The 19,797-nt window shown below is 55.9% G+C and overlaps 1 protein-coding gene across 4 annotated transcripts in view; it reads right to left on the reverse strand.

The window, feature by feature from the left end:
- Positions 1-4,939: 4,939 nt before the first annotated feature.
- Positions 4,940-19,797, reverse strand: part of EPHB2 (EPH receptor B2) — a 150,108-nt gene continuing 135,250 nt past the window's right edge. For all 4 annotated transcript variants that reach the window (XM_073656023.1, XM_073656024.1, XM_073656025.1 and 1 more), the window contains exons 10-16: positions 18,933-19,055; positions 18,487-18,734; positions 15,935-16,150; positions 15,540-15,689; positions 15,135-15,328; positions 14,796-14,951; positions 4,940-7,559 (exon numbers count right to left, since the gene is read on the reverse strand). In XM_073656023.1, the coding sequence (XP_073512124.1) occupies positions 7,451-7,559; positions 14,796-14,951; positions 15,135-15,328; positions 15,540-15,689; positions 15,935-16,150; positions 18,487-18,734; positions 18,933-19,055 (1,196 nt within the window). In that variant the 3' untranslated portion in view covers positions 4,940-7,450. The remainder of the gene's footprint in view (positions 7,560-14,795; positions 14,952-15,134; positions 15,329-15,539; positions 15,690-15,934; positions 16,151-18,486; positions 18,735-18,932; positions 19,056-19,797) is intronic.

Raw genomic sequence — 19,797 nt, forward strand, 5'->3', positions numbered from 1 at the left:
CTGTATACAGGCTGGTTGTCAGATATTATATCAGTGATGTCATCACCAGCGTGTGGGGCTGACAACCCCTCACACCTGTATACAGGCTGGTTGTCAGATATTATATCAGTGATGTCATCACCAGGGGGCGGGGCTGACAACCCCTCACACCTGTATACAGGCTGGTTGTCAGATATTATATTAGTGATGTCATCACCAGGGGGCGGGGCTACAACCCCTCACACCTGTATACAGGCTGGTTGTCAGATATTATACCAGTGATGTCATCACCAGGGGGCGGGGCTGACAACCCATCACACCTGTATACAGGCTGGTTGTCAGAGATTATATCAGTGATGTCATCACAAGGGGCGGGGCTGACAACCTCTCACACCTGTATACAGGCTGATTGTCAGATATTATATCAGTGATGACATCACCAGGGGGTGGGGCTGACAACCTCTCACACCTGTATACAGGCTGGTTGTCAGATATTATATCAGTGATGTCATCATCAGGGGGCGGGGCTGACAACATCTTACACCTGTATACAGGCTGGTTGTCAGATATTATATCAGTGATGACATCACCAGGGGCGGGGCTGACAACCTCTCACACCTGTATACAGGCTGGTTGTCAGATATTATATCAGTGATGTCATCATCAGGGGGCGGTGCTGACAACCCCTCACACCTGTATACAGGCTGGTTGTCAGATATTATATCAGTGATGACATCACCAGGGGGCGGGGCTGACAACCCCTCACACCTGTATACAGGCTGGTTGTCAGATATTATATTAGTGATGTCATCACCAGGGGGCGGGGCTGACAACCCATCACACCTGTATACAGGCTGGTTGTCAGAGATTATATCAGTGATGTCATCACAAGGGGCGGGGCTGACAACCCATCACACCTGTATACAGGCTGGCTGTCAGATATTATATCAGTGATGTCATCACCAGGGGGCGGAGCTGACAACCTCTCACACCTGTATACAGGCTGATTGTCAGATATTATATCAGTGATGACATCACCAGGGGGTGGGGCTGACAACCCCTCACACCTGTATACAGGCTGGTTGTCAGATATTATATCAGTGATGACATCACCAGGGGCGGGGCTGACAACCTCTCACACCTGTATACAGGCTGGTTGTCAGATATTATATCAGTGATGTCATCACCAGGGGGCGGGGCTGACAACCCCTCACACCTGTATACAGGCTGGTTGTCAGATATTATATCAGTGATGTCATCACCAGGGGGCGGGGCTGACAACCCCTCACACCTGTATACAGGCTGGATGTCAGATATTATATCAGTGATGTCATCACCAGGGGGCGGGGCTGACAACCTCTCAGACACAGGCAGGTAGGTTGTCAGCAGTAATTAAGGACGTGCTGTAGCATCAGGTGTGGATCTCATGTCTGATCACTTACTGCTACCTGTACACCAGTTTATAACTCCTCACACCTGTATACAGGCCACTAGAGGTGGGGAACGGGCGTGACGTGGCCACTAGAGGTGGGGCACGGGCTTGATATTGAGCTCGAGTGAGATGTGACCACTAGATGTAGGGCACGGGCTTGATGTGGCCACTAGAGGTGGGGCATAGGTGTGATGTGGCCACTAGACGTGGGGCATAGGTGTGATGTGACCACTAGAGGTGGGGCTCGGGTGAGATGTGGCCACTAGATGTGGGGCTCAGACATGATGTGGCCACTAGATGTGGGGCTCAGACATGATGTGGCCACTAGATGTGGGGCACGAGCGTGATGTGGGGCGCGCGTGATGTGGGGCGCGGACATGATGTGGGGCTCGGGTAAAATGTGGCCACTAGATGTGGGGCACGGGTGTGATGTGGGGCATGGGCGTGAAGTGCCCATTATATGTGGGGCGCGGACGTGACGGGCTTGGGTGAAATGTAGCCACTAGATATGGGGCGCGGACATGATGTGGCCACTAGATGTGGGGCGCGGACGTGATGTGGGGCTTGGGTGAAATGTGGCCACTAGATGTGGGGCGCGGACGTGATGTGGCCACTAGATGTGGGGCGCGGACGTGATGTGGCCACTAGATGTGGGGCGCGGACGTGATGTGGCCACTAGCTGTGGGGCGCGGACGTGATGTGGCCACTAGCTGTGGGGCACGGGCGTGATGTGGCCACTAGCTGTGGGGCGCGGACGTGATGTGGCCACTAGCTGTGGGGCGCGGACGTGATGTGGCCACTAGCTGTGGGGCGCGGACGTGATGTGGCCACTAGCTGTGGGGCGCGGACGTGATGTGGCCACTAGATGTGGGGCGCGGACGTGATGTGGCCACTAGCTGTGGGGCGCGGACGTGATGTGGCCACTAGCTGTGGGGCGCGGACGTGATGTGGCCACTAGATGTGGGGCGCGGACGTGATGTGGCCACTAGATGTGGGGCGCGGACGTGATGTGGCCACTAGATGTGGGGCGCGGACATGATGTGGCCACTAGCTGTGGGGCGCGGGCGTAATGTGGCCACTAGCTGTGGGGCGCGGACATGATGTGGCCACTAGATGTGGGGCGCGGACGTGATGTGGCCACTAGATGTGGGGCGCGGACGTGATGTGGCCACTAGCTGTGGGGCGCGGGCGTGATGTGGCCACTAGCTGTGGGGCGCGGGCGTAATGTGGCCACTAGATGTGGGGCGCGGACGTGATGTGGCCACTAGATGTGGGGCGCGGACGTGATGTGGCCACTAGATGTGGGGCGCGGACGTGATGTGGCCACTAGCTGTGGGGCGCGGGCGTAATGTGGCCACTAGATGTGGGGCGCGGACGTGATGTGGCCACTAGATGTGGGGCGCGGACGTGATGTGGCCACTAGATGTGGGGCGCGGACGTGATGTGGCCACTAGATGTGGGGCGCGGACGTGATGTGGCCACTAGCTGTGGGGCGCGGGCGTGATGTGGCCACTAGCTGTGGGGCGCGGACGTGATGTGGCCACTAGATGTGGGGCGCGGACGTGATGTGGGGCTTGGGTGAAATGTGGCCACTAGATGTGGGGCGCGGACGTGATGTGGCCACTAGATGTGGGGCGCGGACGTGATGTGGCCACTAGCTGTGGGGCGCGGACGTGATGTGGCCACTAGATGTGGGGCGCGGGCGTGATGTGGCCACTAGCTGTGGGGCGCGGACGTGATGTGGCCACTAGATGTGGGGCGCGGACGTGATGTGGCCACTAGATGTGGGGCGCGGACGTGATGTGGCCACTAGATGTGGGGCGCGGACATGATGTGGCCACTAGCTGTGGGGCGCGGGCGTAATGTGGCCACTAGCTGTGGGGCGCGGACATGATGTGGCCACTAGATGTGGGGCGCGGACGTGATGTGGCCACTAGATGTGGGGCGCGGACGTGATGTGGCCACTAGATGTGGGGCGCGGACGTGATGTGGCCACTAGCTGTGGGGCGCGGGCGTGATGTGGCCACTAGCTGTGGGGCGCGGACGTGATGTGGCCACTAGCTGTGGGGCGCGGACGTGATGTGGCCACTAGATGTGGGGCGCGGACGTGATGTGGCCACTAGATGTGGGGCGCGGACGTGATGTGGCCACTAGATGTGGGGCGCGGACGTGATGTGGCCACTAGATGTGGGGCGCGGACGTGATGTGGCCACTAGCTGTGGGGCGCGGGCGTGATGTGGCCACTAGCTGTGGGGCGCGGACGTGATGTGGCCACTAGATGTGGGGCGCGGACGTGATGTGGGGCTTGGGTGAAATGTGGCCACTAGATGTGGGGCGCGGACGTGATGTGGCCACTAGATGTGGGGCGCGGACGTGATGTGGCCACTAGCTGTGGGGCGCGGACGTGATGTGGCCACTAGATGTGGGGCGCGGGCGTGATGTGGCCACTAGCTGTGGGGCGCGGACGTGATGTGGCCACTAGATGTGGGGCGCGGGCGTGATGTGGCCACTAGCTGTGGGGCGCGGACATGATGTGGCCACTAGATGTGGGGCGCGGACGTGATGTGGCCACTAGATGTGGGGCGCGGACGTGATGTGGCCACTAGATGTGGGGCGCGGACATGATGTGGCCACTAGCTGTGGGGCGCGGGCGTAATGTGGCCACTAGCTGTGGGGCGCGGACGTGATGTGGCCACTAGATGTGGGGCGCGGACGTGATGTGGCCACTAGATGTGGGGCGCGGACGTGATGTGGCCACTAGATGTGGGGCGCGGACGTGATGTGGCCACTAGCTGTGGGGCGCGGGCGTGATGTGGCCACTAGCTGTGGGGCGCGGACGTGATGTGGCCACTAGCTGTGGGGCGCGGACGTGATGTGGCCACTAGATGTGGGGCGCGGACGTGATGTGGCCACTAGCTGTGGGGCGCGGACGTGATGTGGCCACTAGCTGTGGGGCGCGGACGTGATGTGGCCACTAGATGTGGGGCGTGGACGTGATGTGGCCACTAGCTGTGGGGCGCGGACGTGATGTGGCCACTAGCTGTGGGGCGCGGACGTGATGTGGCCACTAGCTGTGGGGCGCGGACGTGATGTGGCCACTAGCTGTGGGGCGCGGACGTGATGTGGCCACTAGCTGTGGGGCGCGGACGTGATGTGGCCACTAGCTGTGGGGCGCGGACGTGATGTGGCCACTAGCTGTGGGGCGCGGACGTGATGTGGCCACTAGATGTGGGGCGCGGACGTGATGTGGCCACTAGCTGTGGGGCGCGGACGTGATGTGGCCACTAGATGTGGGGCGCGGACATGTGGCCACTAGGTGTGGGGCGAGATTGCACCATCAGAGCTGCTCCCCACCGTGCGGCTACGTCCACATCTACACTCCGTCCCCTGCTTTGGTAATGCTTGGACGAGCCTACGAGTTGTCCGGGATCTTGCTCGGAGGCCCGGGTGGTCTCGGGCGTGCTGTCGCCCCCTCTCTGGGGGGTGTACACATGTGCAATGATGAAACGAAGCCTGGTGACCAGACGCTCTTATAAACAGTCTTTATTTCAGCTATTGCCAGTCATTTATGTGGCGTTTGGCGGGGTCCTCGCTGCTCTCCGCGGGTGGAGCGACTGGGCGAGACTCACAGTGTCGGCGTTTTTCATTGCTTGTGGGGTGGAGGCCATGGTCTACTTGACCGAGACCCCGATTACATCTCTGCTACTTTATATGCTGGTGAGATTCTAGATATCCGACCCATCCCCCCACCTCAGACAGGACAAGAATGGACGACTCCCCACATGATGAACAGCAAGAACACTGAAGACGTGGTGGCACTGCAGCTAGACCGGGGGGCAACACTGCAGCTAGACGGGGGGCCGCCCTGCTGGGGATCGGGGTCTGTTCAGTGTTCTGTGACGCTGGCTCCTGCTGTCTCTTCTGTCACATCCAGAAACACATCACAAAAGGAAGCTCAGACACTGGCCGGGATGCCGCCCAGCCCCCATCGCCCCCCAGGAGACGCACAAGCAGATGAGAAACGTTACTCCCCCATCATGAGGAAGAAGATGTGCTCAGACAGGAGTCACAATGGGCAGCTGGGGTAGGGTGGGCAGCTGGGGTAGGGAAGTCATGCTCGCACCCCCTAAATTGGATGCTCCTTCCCCGAGAAGCAGTGACAACCCCGTACAATAGGGTCAACATTATCCATGAAGACCCTGCTCCACCGCCATGGTCTACACCTGGTCAATGCTGGGTATCACCACCAGACCACATCCCCCCCCCCCCCCGGACCGGAAGATCGGGACACAGCCTTCATTACATCCGCTCCTCACTAATCAGTGTAGCCCTGTAGATAGACGTCCACACCGATGGCCATGACCAATGGAGACAGCTCTCTAACCACAATCATCTCCAGACTGGTGCCAGGTACTTGGAGAGGTGGCCATGCTGGGAAGGGCTGATAATACTGAACCGAAGAGCTCACACTCATGGGAGCAGAGCTCAGACTATACTGATAACAGGGGAACACGGCGGGCACCAGCTGGATTAGTGTCGCCATGATAACTGGAAGAGGTCACTACCGGAAGCATTATATCTCCTTCCACTGAAGGCTACCGGGGCCAGGAGGAAGGAAACATTCAATTCTCACTGCATGCTACCCCATCATCCCAACTACAACCACCATCAAGGGCAGAAAGAACGGACACAAACGCAACCATTTAATGTAGAAGGTGGTAGACTGAGGTGACCAACGTCCTGCAGGTGGAGGGGACCTGAGATGAGGAGCCATCCCTAGACGCAGCTGAAGGCATTGGCTGTGCTACACTGGTACCCATGGGGTTAATCTGGCCTTCAGTTCCGCCGCCGCACATCTGAAAAGCTTATATAATAAGCTGCAGACAGGGTGACGGATGAAGCGCTCGGTGAGGGCGGCCACGTTCAGTCCACCAGCCGCGGCAACGTTCAGTCCACCAGCCGCGGCCACGTTCAGTGCACCAGCCGCGGCCACGTTCAGTGCACCAGCCGCAGCCACGTTCAGTCCACCAGCCGCGGCCACGTTCAGTGCACCAGCCGCGGCCACGTTCAGTCCACCAGCCGCGGCCACGTTCAGTCCACCAGCCGCGGCCACGTTCAGTCCACCAGCCGCGGCCACGTCCAGTCCACCAGCCGCGGCCACGTTCAGTCCACCAGCCGCGCACATGCCGGACCATTGAGGTGGAGTTTTTGTGTGAGTGTTTTTTTTTTTTTAGGTCTCTTTTTCCGGCAACTTCTTTCCGTCAGAGACCGATATCCAAAAACAACGTAAAAAAAAAAAGTCTAATTCTTGTAAACAAAGAAACAGATCTCCCAACGACGACGACATTGACGACAGTGTTCACACTTCATAGTTTTGTCCTCTACGGACATAAAACGGGAAAGAAGACTTGTAAGAAAAAGGGGGTTTTGGCAATCGGAGGTGATCATGGAGGTTTGTGCAGAGGGATCAGACGTCACTCGTGGTGGATCCGGGGATCGGAATGTGGGGGAAATGCAAAAAAAACGCTTGGCAGAACGGAGTCGTCCGTTTATTACAAACACTACAAGTCTCAGCGGCGTCTTCCGTTTCATGGAAAAAGCTGCTTCTAGATAATTCTTGGAACATCTTCAAGATGAAGAGCTTTATCTTCAGATGGAGCGGGGTCCATTTAATGGAAATTAGCTCATCTGTCGCTCAGGTCATTCCCTTGACGAACGGCGCCAGGTTGGCCACGTACCGCAATCTCGCTTAGGACCGCCGGGCAAGTGGGAGCCTAATTCTTCAAGCCCCCTTTCACGTCTTATTGTAATTATTGTTACAAACCCAAGTTTAATGTTCCAAAAAATATTCTTCCCATCAGCCAAAGTCTGACAGTTCCCGGGGAAGCTCTGCGGTCCGGCGGCTCGGAGGGACTGGCGGTCCCATCCGTACCGGGTGCATTAGAGAAATGTCATTGTACCGGGGGTCGGGAGAGGAGGGAAGGCTCAGAACCCAAGTACATAGGAAGTGTGAGGATGAGGAAGCACTCGCCATTCCGCTCAAACTTCTACCGACTGGATCTGGTTCATCTGCGCTCGCATCACCTGAATGCTGTTGAGGATTTTCTTCTGGTGACCGGCCAACGTGACCCCGACCCGGAGGATGTCTCTGAAAGAAAGAGCAGAAGCCATTAGTGTGAGTGCACGGGCTGGAGGTAGCGGCCCCCCGAGCCCTGGTCACCCCACACATGGGCCATAGAGCGAAATCTACAGCACGAAGCCAGAAGGTGGTCAGAGGAGCCTTCAGGCAGGAAGGTCGGGCGCCAGTCATCCCACCAGGGTGCGGATCCATGGCTGACGCAGGTCTACCAGAAGGCCGAGGAAGCTCGCTCCGGAGGATCATGGACACCTCCAGCTCTCGGCCTCGGTGCCTCCAGGCCAGAACACGGCCTTCATCGTCTCTACTAGAGTTCTGATAACATCCTCCTCTCTACAGCATCCAGATCGGGGGTCCGTGAAGGTTCTGTTCACTGTACGATCCCTTCTATAAGGCCAAGACAAGACCCCCGTGATTCATAAACAGCTTGATATCAGACATGGAGTAGAGAAGTCGCCAATCACAAGCGGGGGTCCGTTCTCAGCAGCCACCCTGTCACCCGCGGGCAGCCTCATGAGCTATTAGCCCCTCTATTAGCCCTGAGCCCCCCGTAGAGGCTGTGTAGTGACCGGCGGGTGATCCAGGAGACGCTAATCCTGCAGGAATTCTCCGTCAGACAGGTCTGGAGACCCCTGTCACATGATACAGCGAGGGACGGCCACCCAAATATTCACCTGCAGGCTCACCCCCTCACCAGAGGCAGAGTCCGTACCGGATCAGTGCAGGGTCCATGGGGCTATAGGGACCATATACAGCAGGGACGTATAATATACAACCGGGACCTCCTATCTGTGACCCGCTGAGTGTATAGGGACCGTATACAGCAGGGACATATAATATAGGACCGGGCCCTCGTATCGGTGACCCACTGAGTGTATAGGGACTGTATACAGCAGGGACATATAATATAGGACCAGGACCTCGTATCTGTGACCTGCTGAGTGTATAGGGACCGTATACAGCAGGGACGTATAATATAGGACCGGGGCCTCGTATCTGTGACCCGCTGAGTGTATAGGGACCGTATACAGCAGGGACGTATAATATAGGACCGGGGCCTCGTATCTGTGACCCGCTGAGTGTATAGGGACCGTATACAGCAGGGACATATAATATAGGACCAGGACCTCGTATCTGTGACCCGCTGAGTGTATAGGGACCGTATACAGCAGGGACATATAATATAGGACCAGGACCTCGTATCTGTGACCTGCTGAGTGTATAGGGACTGTATACAGCAGGGACGTATAATATAGGACCGGGGCCTCGTATCTGTGACCCGCTGAGTGTATAGGGACCGTATACAGCAGGGATGTATAATATAGGACCAGGACCTCCCATCTGTGACCCGCTGAGTGTATAGGGACCGTATACAGCAGGGACATATAATATAGGACCAGGACCTCGTATCTGTGACCCGCTGAGTGTATAGGGACCATATACAGCAGGGACGTATAATATAGGACCAGGACCTCGTATCTGTGACCCGCTGAGTGTATAGGGACCATATACAGCAGGGACGTATAATATAGGACCAGGACCTCGTATCTGTGACCCGCTGAGTGTATAGGGACCATATACAGCAGGGACATATAATATAGGACCAGGACCTCGTATCTGTGACCCGCTGAGTGTATAGGGACTGTATACAGCAGGGACGTATAATATAGGACCGGGGCCTCGTATCTGTGACCCGCTGAGTGTATAGGGACTGTATACAGCAGGGACATATAATATAGGACCAGGACCTCGTATCTGTGACCCGCTGAGTGTATAGGGACTGTATACAGCAGGGACATATAATATAGGACCAGGACCTCCCATCTGTGACCCGCTGAGTGTATAGGGACCATATACAGCAGGGACGTATAATATAGGACCAGGACCTCGTATCTGTGACCCGCTGAGTGTATAGGGACTGTATACAGCAGGGACGTATAATATACAACCGGGACCTCCCATCTGTGACCCGCTGAGTGTATAGGGACCATATACAGCAGGGACGTATAATATAGGACCGGGGCCTCGTATCTGTGACCCGCTGAGTGTATAGGGACTGTATACAGCAGGGACGTAAAATAAAGGACCGGGACCTCGTATCTGTGACCCGCTGAGTGTATAGGGACTGTATACAGCAGGGACGTATAATATAGGACCAGGACCTCGTATCTGTGACCCGCTGAGTGTATAGGGACTGTATACAGCAGGGACATATAATATAGGACCAGGACCTCGTATCTGTGACCCGCTGAGTGTATAGGGACTGTATACAGCAGGGACATATAATATAGGACCAGGACCTCCCATCTGTGACCCGCTGAGTGTATAGGGACCATATACAGCAGGGACGTATAATATAGGACCAGGACCTCGTATCTGTGACCCGCTGAGTGTATAGGGACTGTATACAGCAGGGACGTATAATATACAACCGGGACCTCCCATCTGTGACCCGCTGAGTGTATAGGGACCATATACAGCAGGGACGTATAATATAGGACCGGGGCCTCGTATCTGTGACCCGCTGAGTGTATAGGGACTGTATACAGCAGGGACATATAATATAGGACCAGGACCTCGTATCTGTGACCCGCTGAGTGTATAGGGACTGTATACAGCAGGGACGTAAAATAAAGGACCGGGACCTCGTATCTGTGACCCGCTGAGTGTATAGGGACTGTATACAGCAGGGACGTATAATATAGGACCAGGACCTCGTATCTGTGACCCGCTGAGTGTATAGGGACTGTATACAGCAGGGACATATAATATAGGACCAGGACCTCGTATCTGTGACCCGCTGAGTGTATAGGGACCGTATACAGCAGGGACATATAATATAGGACCAGGACCTCGTATCTGTGACCCGCTGAGTGTATAGGGACTGTATACAGCAGGGACGTATAATATAGGACCAGGACCTCGTATCTGTGACCCGCTGAGTGTATAGGGACTGTATACAGCAGGGACGTATAATATACAACCGGGACCTCCCATCTGTGACCCGCTGAGTGTATAGGGACCATATACAGCAGGGACGTATAATATAGGACCGGGGCCTCGTATCTGTGACCCGCTGAGTGTATAGGGACTGTATACAGCAGGGACATATAATATAGGACCGGGACCTCGTATCTGTGACCCGCTGAGTGTATAGGGACTGTATACAGCAGGGACGTATAATATAGGACCAGGCCATCGTATCTGTGACCCGCTGAGTGTATAGGGACTGTATACAGCAGGGACGTATAATATAGGACCAGGACCACGTATCTGTGACCCGCTGAGTGTATAGGGACTGTATACAGCAGGGACATATAATATAGGACCAGGACCACGTATCTGTGACCCGCTGAGTGTATAGGGACCGTACAGAGTAGAGACGTATAATATAGGACCAGGACCTCGTATCTGTGACCTGCTGAGTGTATAGGGACCGTATACAGCAGGGACGTATAATATAGGACCGGGACCTCCCATCTGTGACCCGCTGAGTGTATAGGGACCATATACAGCAGGGACGTATAATATACAACCGGGACCTCCCATCTGTGACCCACTGAGTGTATAGGGACCATATACAGCAGGGACGTATAATATACAACCGGGACCTCCCATCTGTGACCCGCTGAGTGTATAGGGACCATATACAGCAGGGACGTATAATATACAACCGGGACCTCCCATCTGTGACCCACTGAGTGTATAGGGACTGTATACAGCAGGGACGTATAATATACAACCGGGACCTCCCATCTGTGACCCGCTGAGTGTATAGGGACCATATACAGCAGGGACGTAAAATAAAGGACCGGGACCTCGTATCTGTGACCCGCTGAGTGTATAGGGACTGTATACAGCAGGGACATATAATATAGGACCAGGACCTCCCATCTGTGACCCGCTGAGTGTATAGGGACCATATACAGCAGGGACGTATAATATAGGACCAGGACCTCGTATCTGTGACCCGCTGAGTGTATAGGGACTGTATACAGCAGGGACGTATAATATACAACCGGGACCTCCCATCTGTGACCCGCTGAGTGTATAGGGACCATATACAGCAGGGACGTATAATATAGGACCAGGCCCTCGTATCTGTGACCCGCTGAGTGTATAGGGACCATATACAGCAGGGACGTATAATATACAACCGGGACCTCCCATCTGTGACCCACTGAGTGTATAGGGACTGTATACAGCAGGGACGTATAATATACAACCGGGACCTCCCATCTGTGACCCGCTGAGTGTATAGGGACCGTATACAGCAGGGACGTATAATATAGGACCGGGGCCTCGTATCTGTGACCCGCTGAGTGTATAGGGACTGTATACAGCAGGGACGTATAATATAGGACCAGGCCCTCGTATCTGTGACCCGCTGAGTGTATAGGGACCATATACAGCAGGGACGTATAATATACAACCGGGACCTCCCATCTGTGACCCGCTGAGTGTATAGGGACCATATACAGCAGGGACGTATAATATACAACCGGGACCTCCCATCTGTGACCCGCTGAGTGTATAGGGACTGTATACAGCAGGGACGTATAATATAGGACCAGGCCCTCGTATCTGTGACCCGCTGAGTGTATAGGGACCGTATACAGCAGGGACGTATAATATACAACCGGGACCTCCCATCTGTGACCCGCTGAGTGTATAGGGACCATATACAGCAGGGACGTATAATATAGGACCAGGCCCTCGTATCTGTGACCCGCTGAGTGTATAGGGACCATATACAGCAGGGACGTATAATATACAACCGGGACCTCCCATCTGTGACCCGCTGAGTGTATAGGGACTGTATACAGCAGGGACGTATAATATAGGACCAGGCCCTCGTATCTGTGACCCGCTGAGTGTATAGGGACCATATACAGCAGGGACGTATAATATACAACCGGGACCTCCCATCTGTGACCCGCTGAGTGTATAGGGACCATATACAGCAGGGACGTATAATATACAACCGGGACCTCCCATCTGTGACCCGCTGAGTGTATAGGGACCATATACAGCAGGGACGTATAATATACAACCGGGACCTCCCATCTGTGACCCGCTGAGTGTATAGGGACCGTATACAGCAGGGACATATAATATAGGACCGGGCCCTCGTATCGGTGACCCACTGAGTGTATAGGGACTGTATACAGCAGGGACATATAATATAGGACCAGGACCTCGTATCTGTGACCTGCTGAGTGTATAGGGACCGTATACAGCAGGGACGTATAATATAGGACCGGGGCCTCGTATCTGTGACCCGCTGAGTGTATAGGGACCGTATACAGCAGGGACATATAATATAGGACCAGGACCTCGTATCTGTGACCTGCTGAGTGTATAGGGACTGTATACAGCAGGGACGTATAATATAGGACCGGGGCCTCGTATCTGTGACCCGCTGAGTGTATAGGGACCGTATACAGCAGGGACGTATAATATAGGACCAGGACCTCCCATCTGTGACCCGCTGAGTGTATAGGGACCGTATACAGCAGGGACGTATAATATAGGACCAGGACCTCGTATCTGTGACCCGCTGAGTGTATAGGGACCATATACAGCAGGGACGTATAATATAGGACCAGGACCTCGTATCTGTGACCCGCTGAGTGTATAGGGACCATATACAGCAGGGACGTATAATATAGGACCAGGACCTCGTATCTGTGACCCGCTGAGTGTATAGGGACCATATACAGCAGGGACGTATAATATAGGACCAGGACCTCGTATCTGTGACCCGCTGAGTGTATAGGGACTGTATACAGCAGGGACGTATAATATAGGACCGGGGCCTCGTATCTGTGACCCGCTGAGTGTATAGGGACTGTATACAGCAGGGACATATAATATAGGACCAGGACCTCGTATCTGTGACCCGCTGAGTGTATAGGGACTGTATACAGCAGGGACATATAATATAGGACCAGGACCTCCCATCTGTGACCCGCTGAGTGTATAGGGACCATATACAGCAGGGACGTATAATATAGGACCAGGACCTCGTATCTGTGACCCGCTGAGTGTATAGGGACTGTATACAGCAGGGACGTATAATATACAACCGGGACCTCCCATCTGTGACCCGCTGAGTGTATAGGGACCATATACAGCAGGGACGTATAATATAGGACCGGGGCCTCGTATCTGTGACCCGCTGAGTGTATAGGGACTGTATACAGCAGGGACGTAAAATAAAGGACCGGGACCTCGTATCTGTGACCCGCTGAGTGTATAGGGACCGTATACAGCAGGGACATATAATATAGGACCAGGACCTCGTATCTGTGACCCGCTGAGTGTATAGGGACTGTATACAGCAGGGACGTATAATATAGGACCAGGACCTCGTATCTGTGACCCGCTGAGTGTATAGGGACTGTATACAGCAGGGACGTATAATATACAACCGGGACCTCCCATCTGTGACCCGCTGAGTGTATAGGGACCATATACAGCAGGGACGTATAATATAGGACCGGGGCCTCGTATCTGTGACCCGCTGAGTGTATAGGGACTGTATACAGCAGGGACGTATAATATAGGACCAGGCCATCGTATCTGTGACCCGCTGAGTGTATAGGGACTGTATACAGCAGGGACGTATAATATAGGACCAGGACCACGTATCTGTGACCCGCTGAGTGTATAGGGACTGTATACAGCAGGGACATATAATATAGGACCAGGACCACGTATCTGTGACCCGCTGAGTGTATAGGGACCGTACAGAGTAGAGACGTATAATATAGGACCAGGACCACGTATCTGTGACCCGCTGAGTGTATAGGGACCGTATACAGCAGGGACGTATAATATAGGACCGGGACCTCGTATCTGTGACCCGCTGAGTGTATAGGGACTGTATACAGCAGGGACATATAATATAGGACCAGGCCCTCGTATCTGTGACCCGCTGAGTGTATAGGGACCGTATACAGCAGGGACGTATAATATAGGACCAGGACCTCGTATCTGTGACCCGCTGAGTGTATAGGGACTGTATACAGCAGGGACATATAATATAGGACCAGGCCCTCGTATCTGTGACCCGCTGAGTGTATAGGGACCGTATACAGCAGGGACGTATAATATAGGACCAGGACCTCGTATCTGTTACCCGCTGAGTGTATAGGGACCGTACAGAGTAGAGACATACATTACTGTGTGTCCTGGAGGACCCCAGCACTGAGCACGCCCCTCCAGATGTCCAGTCTTACTTACTCCATGATCATCTGTGATACGACATCGAAGGAGGTGAATCCGGCGCCGGTGAAACTCTCCTTGTATTGTCCCATCTTGATGGCGTCCAGCCACTCGTCCACCGTGTTGAAGCTGGTGTAATCCGGGACGGTGCGGTCCAGGAGCGGGAGCGTCACCCTGCGGGAACAACCAGGAGCGTGAGCAGAGTGGGCTAAATACACAGACCCCCACATAATAACCTACATCAGGTGAATACCCCCGCATTTACAGAACTGTGGGGGTCTCATGTCACCAATCATGGCTCATTGGTGGTCACCTAACCCTCTACCTGCCCCAGGAGATGAAGCACGGACGGCGTACCCGGAGGACAGAGGCGCCACGGCCTTCAGACTGTTTGGATTTCGGATCATCTTGTCCAAGGTGTTGACTATTTGCCCAAATTTTGGCCGATGGTTCCTGTCTTTTTGCCAACAGTCAAGCATTAGTTGGTGGAGGGCACTGGGGCAATCCATGGGGGGCGGAAGGCGATAATCCTGCTCGATGGCGTTTATAACCTGCAATACATGATTAGAGCATGTGAAGCCCCCCGTACACGGCCACCCACCATCACATGCTGAGGATACAGGGGCCCCGAGTCATTGCACAAGGTGCCGTTCCTGGTATGCAGCTCCACCGACTTCCTGACACCTCACGCTCAGCAGGTGACTTCCATGCTCGGGTACAATGAACCCCATAGCAGAGGTCGGTCGCCCTCCCCTGACTTACGTCCTGGTTCGTCATGTCCCAGTAGGGTCTCTCCCCATAAGACATCACTTCCCACATGACGATGCCGTAACTCCACACGTCGCTGGCCGATGTGAACTTCCGGTACTGAATGGCTTCCGGGGCCGTCCAGCGGATCGGGATCTTCCCTCCCTACAGAGAAGACAACGTCACAGCCAGTCAATATGGGGGCATGAATGACACCAGGACGGCATCGTACCCAGTATGGGCCATACATCAGGGGTCCTCATTATACTGTGACCCCAAAGCTTGCAGGACGTCATCCGGGGGGGAGAAGCTGAGGGAGTGGATCCTTCGTCATACGGTGGGTCAGGGGGGCCTCATAGTAATGTAAGATGGCATAGAGGGGCACAGCAGAGGCGGCAGACGTCACTCACCAGGGCGCTGGTGTACGTCGGGTCGGAGGTGTCATCTTCCAGGAAGCGAGATAAGCCAAAGTCAGAGACTTTACACACCAGGTTACTGTTCACCAGGATGTTACGGGCAGCCAAGTCCCGGTGGACGTAATTCATATCAGCCAAGTACTTCATACCCGCACCAATGCCCCTCAGCATGCCCACCAGCTGGATGACCGTGAACTGCCCGTCATTCTGCTGCAGAGAAAAAAGAACACACAATTGTAGGAAACCAAACCTCATAAACCAGCCACCCTGGTAGAGAAAGCGGACATTACCAGCCCACCGCCCCAGGAGCAGAAGACGTCACCAGCCCACCGCCCCAGGAGCAAAAGACGTCACCAGCCCACCGCCCCAGGAGCAGAAGACGTCACCAGCCCACCGCCCCAGGAGCAGAAGACGTCACCAGCCCACCGCCCCAGGAGCAGAAGACGTCACCAGCCCACCGCCCCAGGAGCAGAAGACGTCACCAGCCCACCGCCCCAGGAGCAGAAGACGTCACCAGCCCACCGCCCCAGGAGCAGAAGACGTCACCAGCCCACCGCCCCAGGAGCAGAAGACGTCACCAGCCCACCGCCCCAGGAGCAGAAGACGTCACCAGCCCACCAACCCTGAAGCAGAAGACGTCACCAGCCCACCATACGAGGAGCAGCGGAAGTCACCAGCCCACCACCCCAGGAGCAGCAACAGCCCACCACTCCAGGAGCAGCAACAGCCCACCACTCCAGGAGCAGCAACAGCCCACCACTCCAGGAGCAGCAACAGCCCACCACTCCAGGAGCAGCAACAGCCCACCACTCCAGGAGCAGCAACAGCCCACCACTCCAGGAGCAGCAACAGCCCACCACTCCAGGAGCAGCAACAGCCCACCACTCCAGGAGCAGCAACAGCCCACCACTCCAGGAGCAGCAACAGCCCACCACTCCAGGAGCAGCAACAGCCCACCACTCCAGGAGCAGCAACAGCCCACCACTCCAGGAGCAGCAACAGCCCACCACTCCAGGAGCAGCAACAGCCCACCACTCCAGGAGCAGCAACAGCCCACCACTCCAGGAGCAGCAAAAGCCCACCACTCCAGGAGCAGCAACAGCCCACCACTCCAGGAGCAGCAACAGCCCACCACTCCAGGAGCAGCAACAGCCCACCACTCCAGGAGCAGCAACAGCCCACCACTCCAGGAGCAGCAACAGCCCACCACTCCAGGAGCAGCAACAGCCCACCACTCCAGGAGCAGCAACAGCCCACCACTCCAGGAGCAGCAAAAGCCCACCACTCCAGGAGCAGCAAAAGCCCACCACTCCAGGAGCAGCAAAAGCCCACCACTCCAGGAGCAGCAAAAGCCCACCACTCCAGGAGCAGCAACAGCCCACCACTCCAGGAGCAGCAAAAGCCCACCACTCCAGGAGCAGCAACAGCCCACCACTCCAGGAGCAGCAACAGCCCACCACTCCAGGAGCAGCAACAGCCCACCACTCCAGGAGCAGCAACAGCCCACCACTCCAGGAGCAGCAACAGCCCACCACTCCAGGAGCAGCAACAGCCCACCACTCCAGGAGCAGCAAAAGCCCACCACTCCAGGAGCAGCAAAAGCCCACCACTCCAGGAGCAGCAAAAGCCCACCACTCCAGGAGCAGCAAAAGCCCACCACTCCAGGAGCAGCAAAAGCCCACCACTCCAGGAGCAGCAAAAGCCCACCACTCCAGGAGCAGCAACAGCCAACCCTGAAGCAGAAGACGTCACCAGCCCACCACCCGAGGAGCAGCGGAAGTCACCAGCCCACCACCCCAGGAGCAGAAGACGTTACCAGCCCACCACTCCAGGAGCAGCAACAGCCCACCACTCCAGGAGCAGCAAAAGCCCACCACTCCAGGAGCAGCAACAGCCCACCACTCCAGGAGCAGCAACAGCCCACCACTCCAGGAGCAGCAACAGCCCACCACTCCAGGAGCAGCAACAGCCCACCACTCCAGGAGCAGCAACAGCCCACCACTCCAGGAGCAGCAACAGCCCACCACTCCAGGAGCAGCAACAGCCCACCACTCCAGGAGCAGCAACAGCCCACCACTCCAGGAGCAGCAAAAGCCCACCACTCCAGGAGCAGCAAAAGCCCACCACTCCAGGAGCAGCAACAGCCAACCCTGAAGCAGAAGACGTCACCAGCCCACCACCCGAGGAGCAGCGGAAGTCACCAGCCCACCACCCCAGGAGCAGAAGACGTTACCAGCCCACCACTCCAGGAGCAGCAACAGCCCACCACTCCAGGAGCAGCAACAGCCCACCACTCCAGGAGCAGCAACAGCCCACCACTCCAGGAGCAGCAACAGCCCACCACTCCAGGAGCAGCAAAAGCCCACCACTCCAGGAGCAGCAACAGCCCACCACTCCAGGAGCAGCAACAGCCCACCACTCCAGGAGCAGCAGACGTTACCAGCCCACTACCCAAGCAGAAGTAGAGGCTATAAGCAATTATCAAAGCTCCAGATCAGGCACTACAGACCAACCATCACCCTCTATAGCGTCTGACAAGTCCGCACCCGGAGAAATGAGTCCAAGGATCCGTTCTCCATGAACTCGGTGATAATCATGACTGGCGAGCTCTTGGTAACCACTCCTTCCAAATGGATGACGTTGGGGTGGTCAAACTGTCCCATGATGCTGGCCTCACTGAGGAAGTCCCGCCTCTGCTTCTCTGTGTACCCCGACTTCAAAGTCTTGATAGCCACAAAAATCTCTCTCTTTCCTGGGAGCTTCAGGTGTCCGCTGCAAACTTCACCAAACTCTCCTATGGGAATCACAAGAGGAGAGAGACGCCGAAGTGTCAGAAGACGACAACCAGGCAGGAATCAACTACACACGGCACTCCGGGGAAACACAGCGCTCCGGGGAAACACAGCGCGCCGGGGAAACACAGCGCGCCGGGGAAACACAGCGCGCCGGGGAAACACAGCGCGCCGGGGAAACACAGCGCGCCGGCACGTACCTGCTCCAATCACTTGCTCGATTTTCACACACGAAATGTCAATTTCTTTAGCAAATTCACGAACGGCTTCATTGGGATCCTCATATGTAAAAGGATCTATGTAAATTTTCATTCCTGGTGTCACTGCAGTGGAAAACGAAATCTGAGAGACTTGGAGAATGGATAAATATAAAGCTGAGAGCAAGAGGGCTGGGATGGTTAGCGGAAAGTGGAGAGGGGGACGGAAGGTGAGCGGCAAGTGGAGAGGGGGACGGAAGGTGAGCGGCAAGTGGCTAGAGGGCCGGGAAGATGTGCAGCAAGTGGAGAGGGGGACGGAAGGTGAGCGGCAAGTGGCTAGAGGGCCGGGAAGATGTGCGGCAAGGGGGCCGGGAAGATGTGCGGCAAGTGGTGAGGAGGCCAGTAACGTGAGCGGCAAGTGGAGAGGGGGACGGAAGGTGAGCGGCAAGTGGCTAGAGGGCCGGGAAGATGTGTGGCAAGTGGCTAGAGGGCTGGGAAGATGTGGGGCAAGTGGTGAGGAGGCCAGTAATGTGAGCAGCAAGTGGAGAGGGGGACGGAAGGTGAGCGGCAAGTGGAGAGGGGGACGGAAGGTGAGTGGCAAGTGGAGAGGGGGACGGAAGGTGAGCGGCAAGTGGAGAGGAGGACGGAAGGTGAGCGGCAAGTGGCTAGAGGGCCGGGAAGATGTGCGGCAAGTGGCAAGGGGGCCGGGAAGATGTGCGGCAAGTGGTGAGGAGGCCAGTAATGTGAGCGGCAAGTGGAGAGGGGGATGGAAGGTGAGAGGCAAGTGGCTAGAGGGCCGGGAAGATGTGCGGCAAGTGGCTAGAGGGCTGGGAAGAAGTGCGGCAAGTGGTGAGGAGGCCAGTAATGT

This window comes from Phyllobates terribilis, unplaced genomic scaffold (assembly GCF_046119375.1).
Source record: "Phyllobates terribilis strain yellow unplaced genomic scaffold, ASM4611937v1 Scaffold_12__6_contigs__length_324123572, whole genome shotgun sequence".
In the NCBI taxonomy this organism is placed as follows: domain Eukaryota; kingdom Metazoa; phylum Chordata; class Amphibia; order Anura; family Dendrobatidae; genus Phyllobates; species Phyllobates terribilis.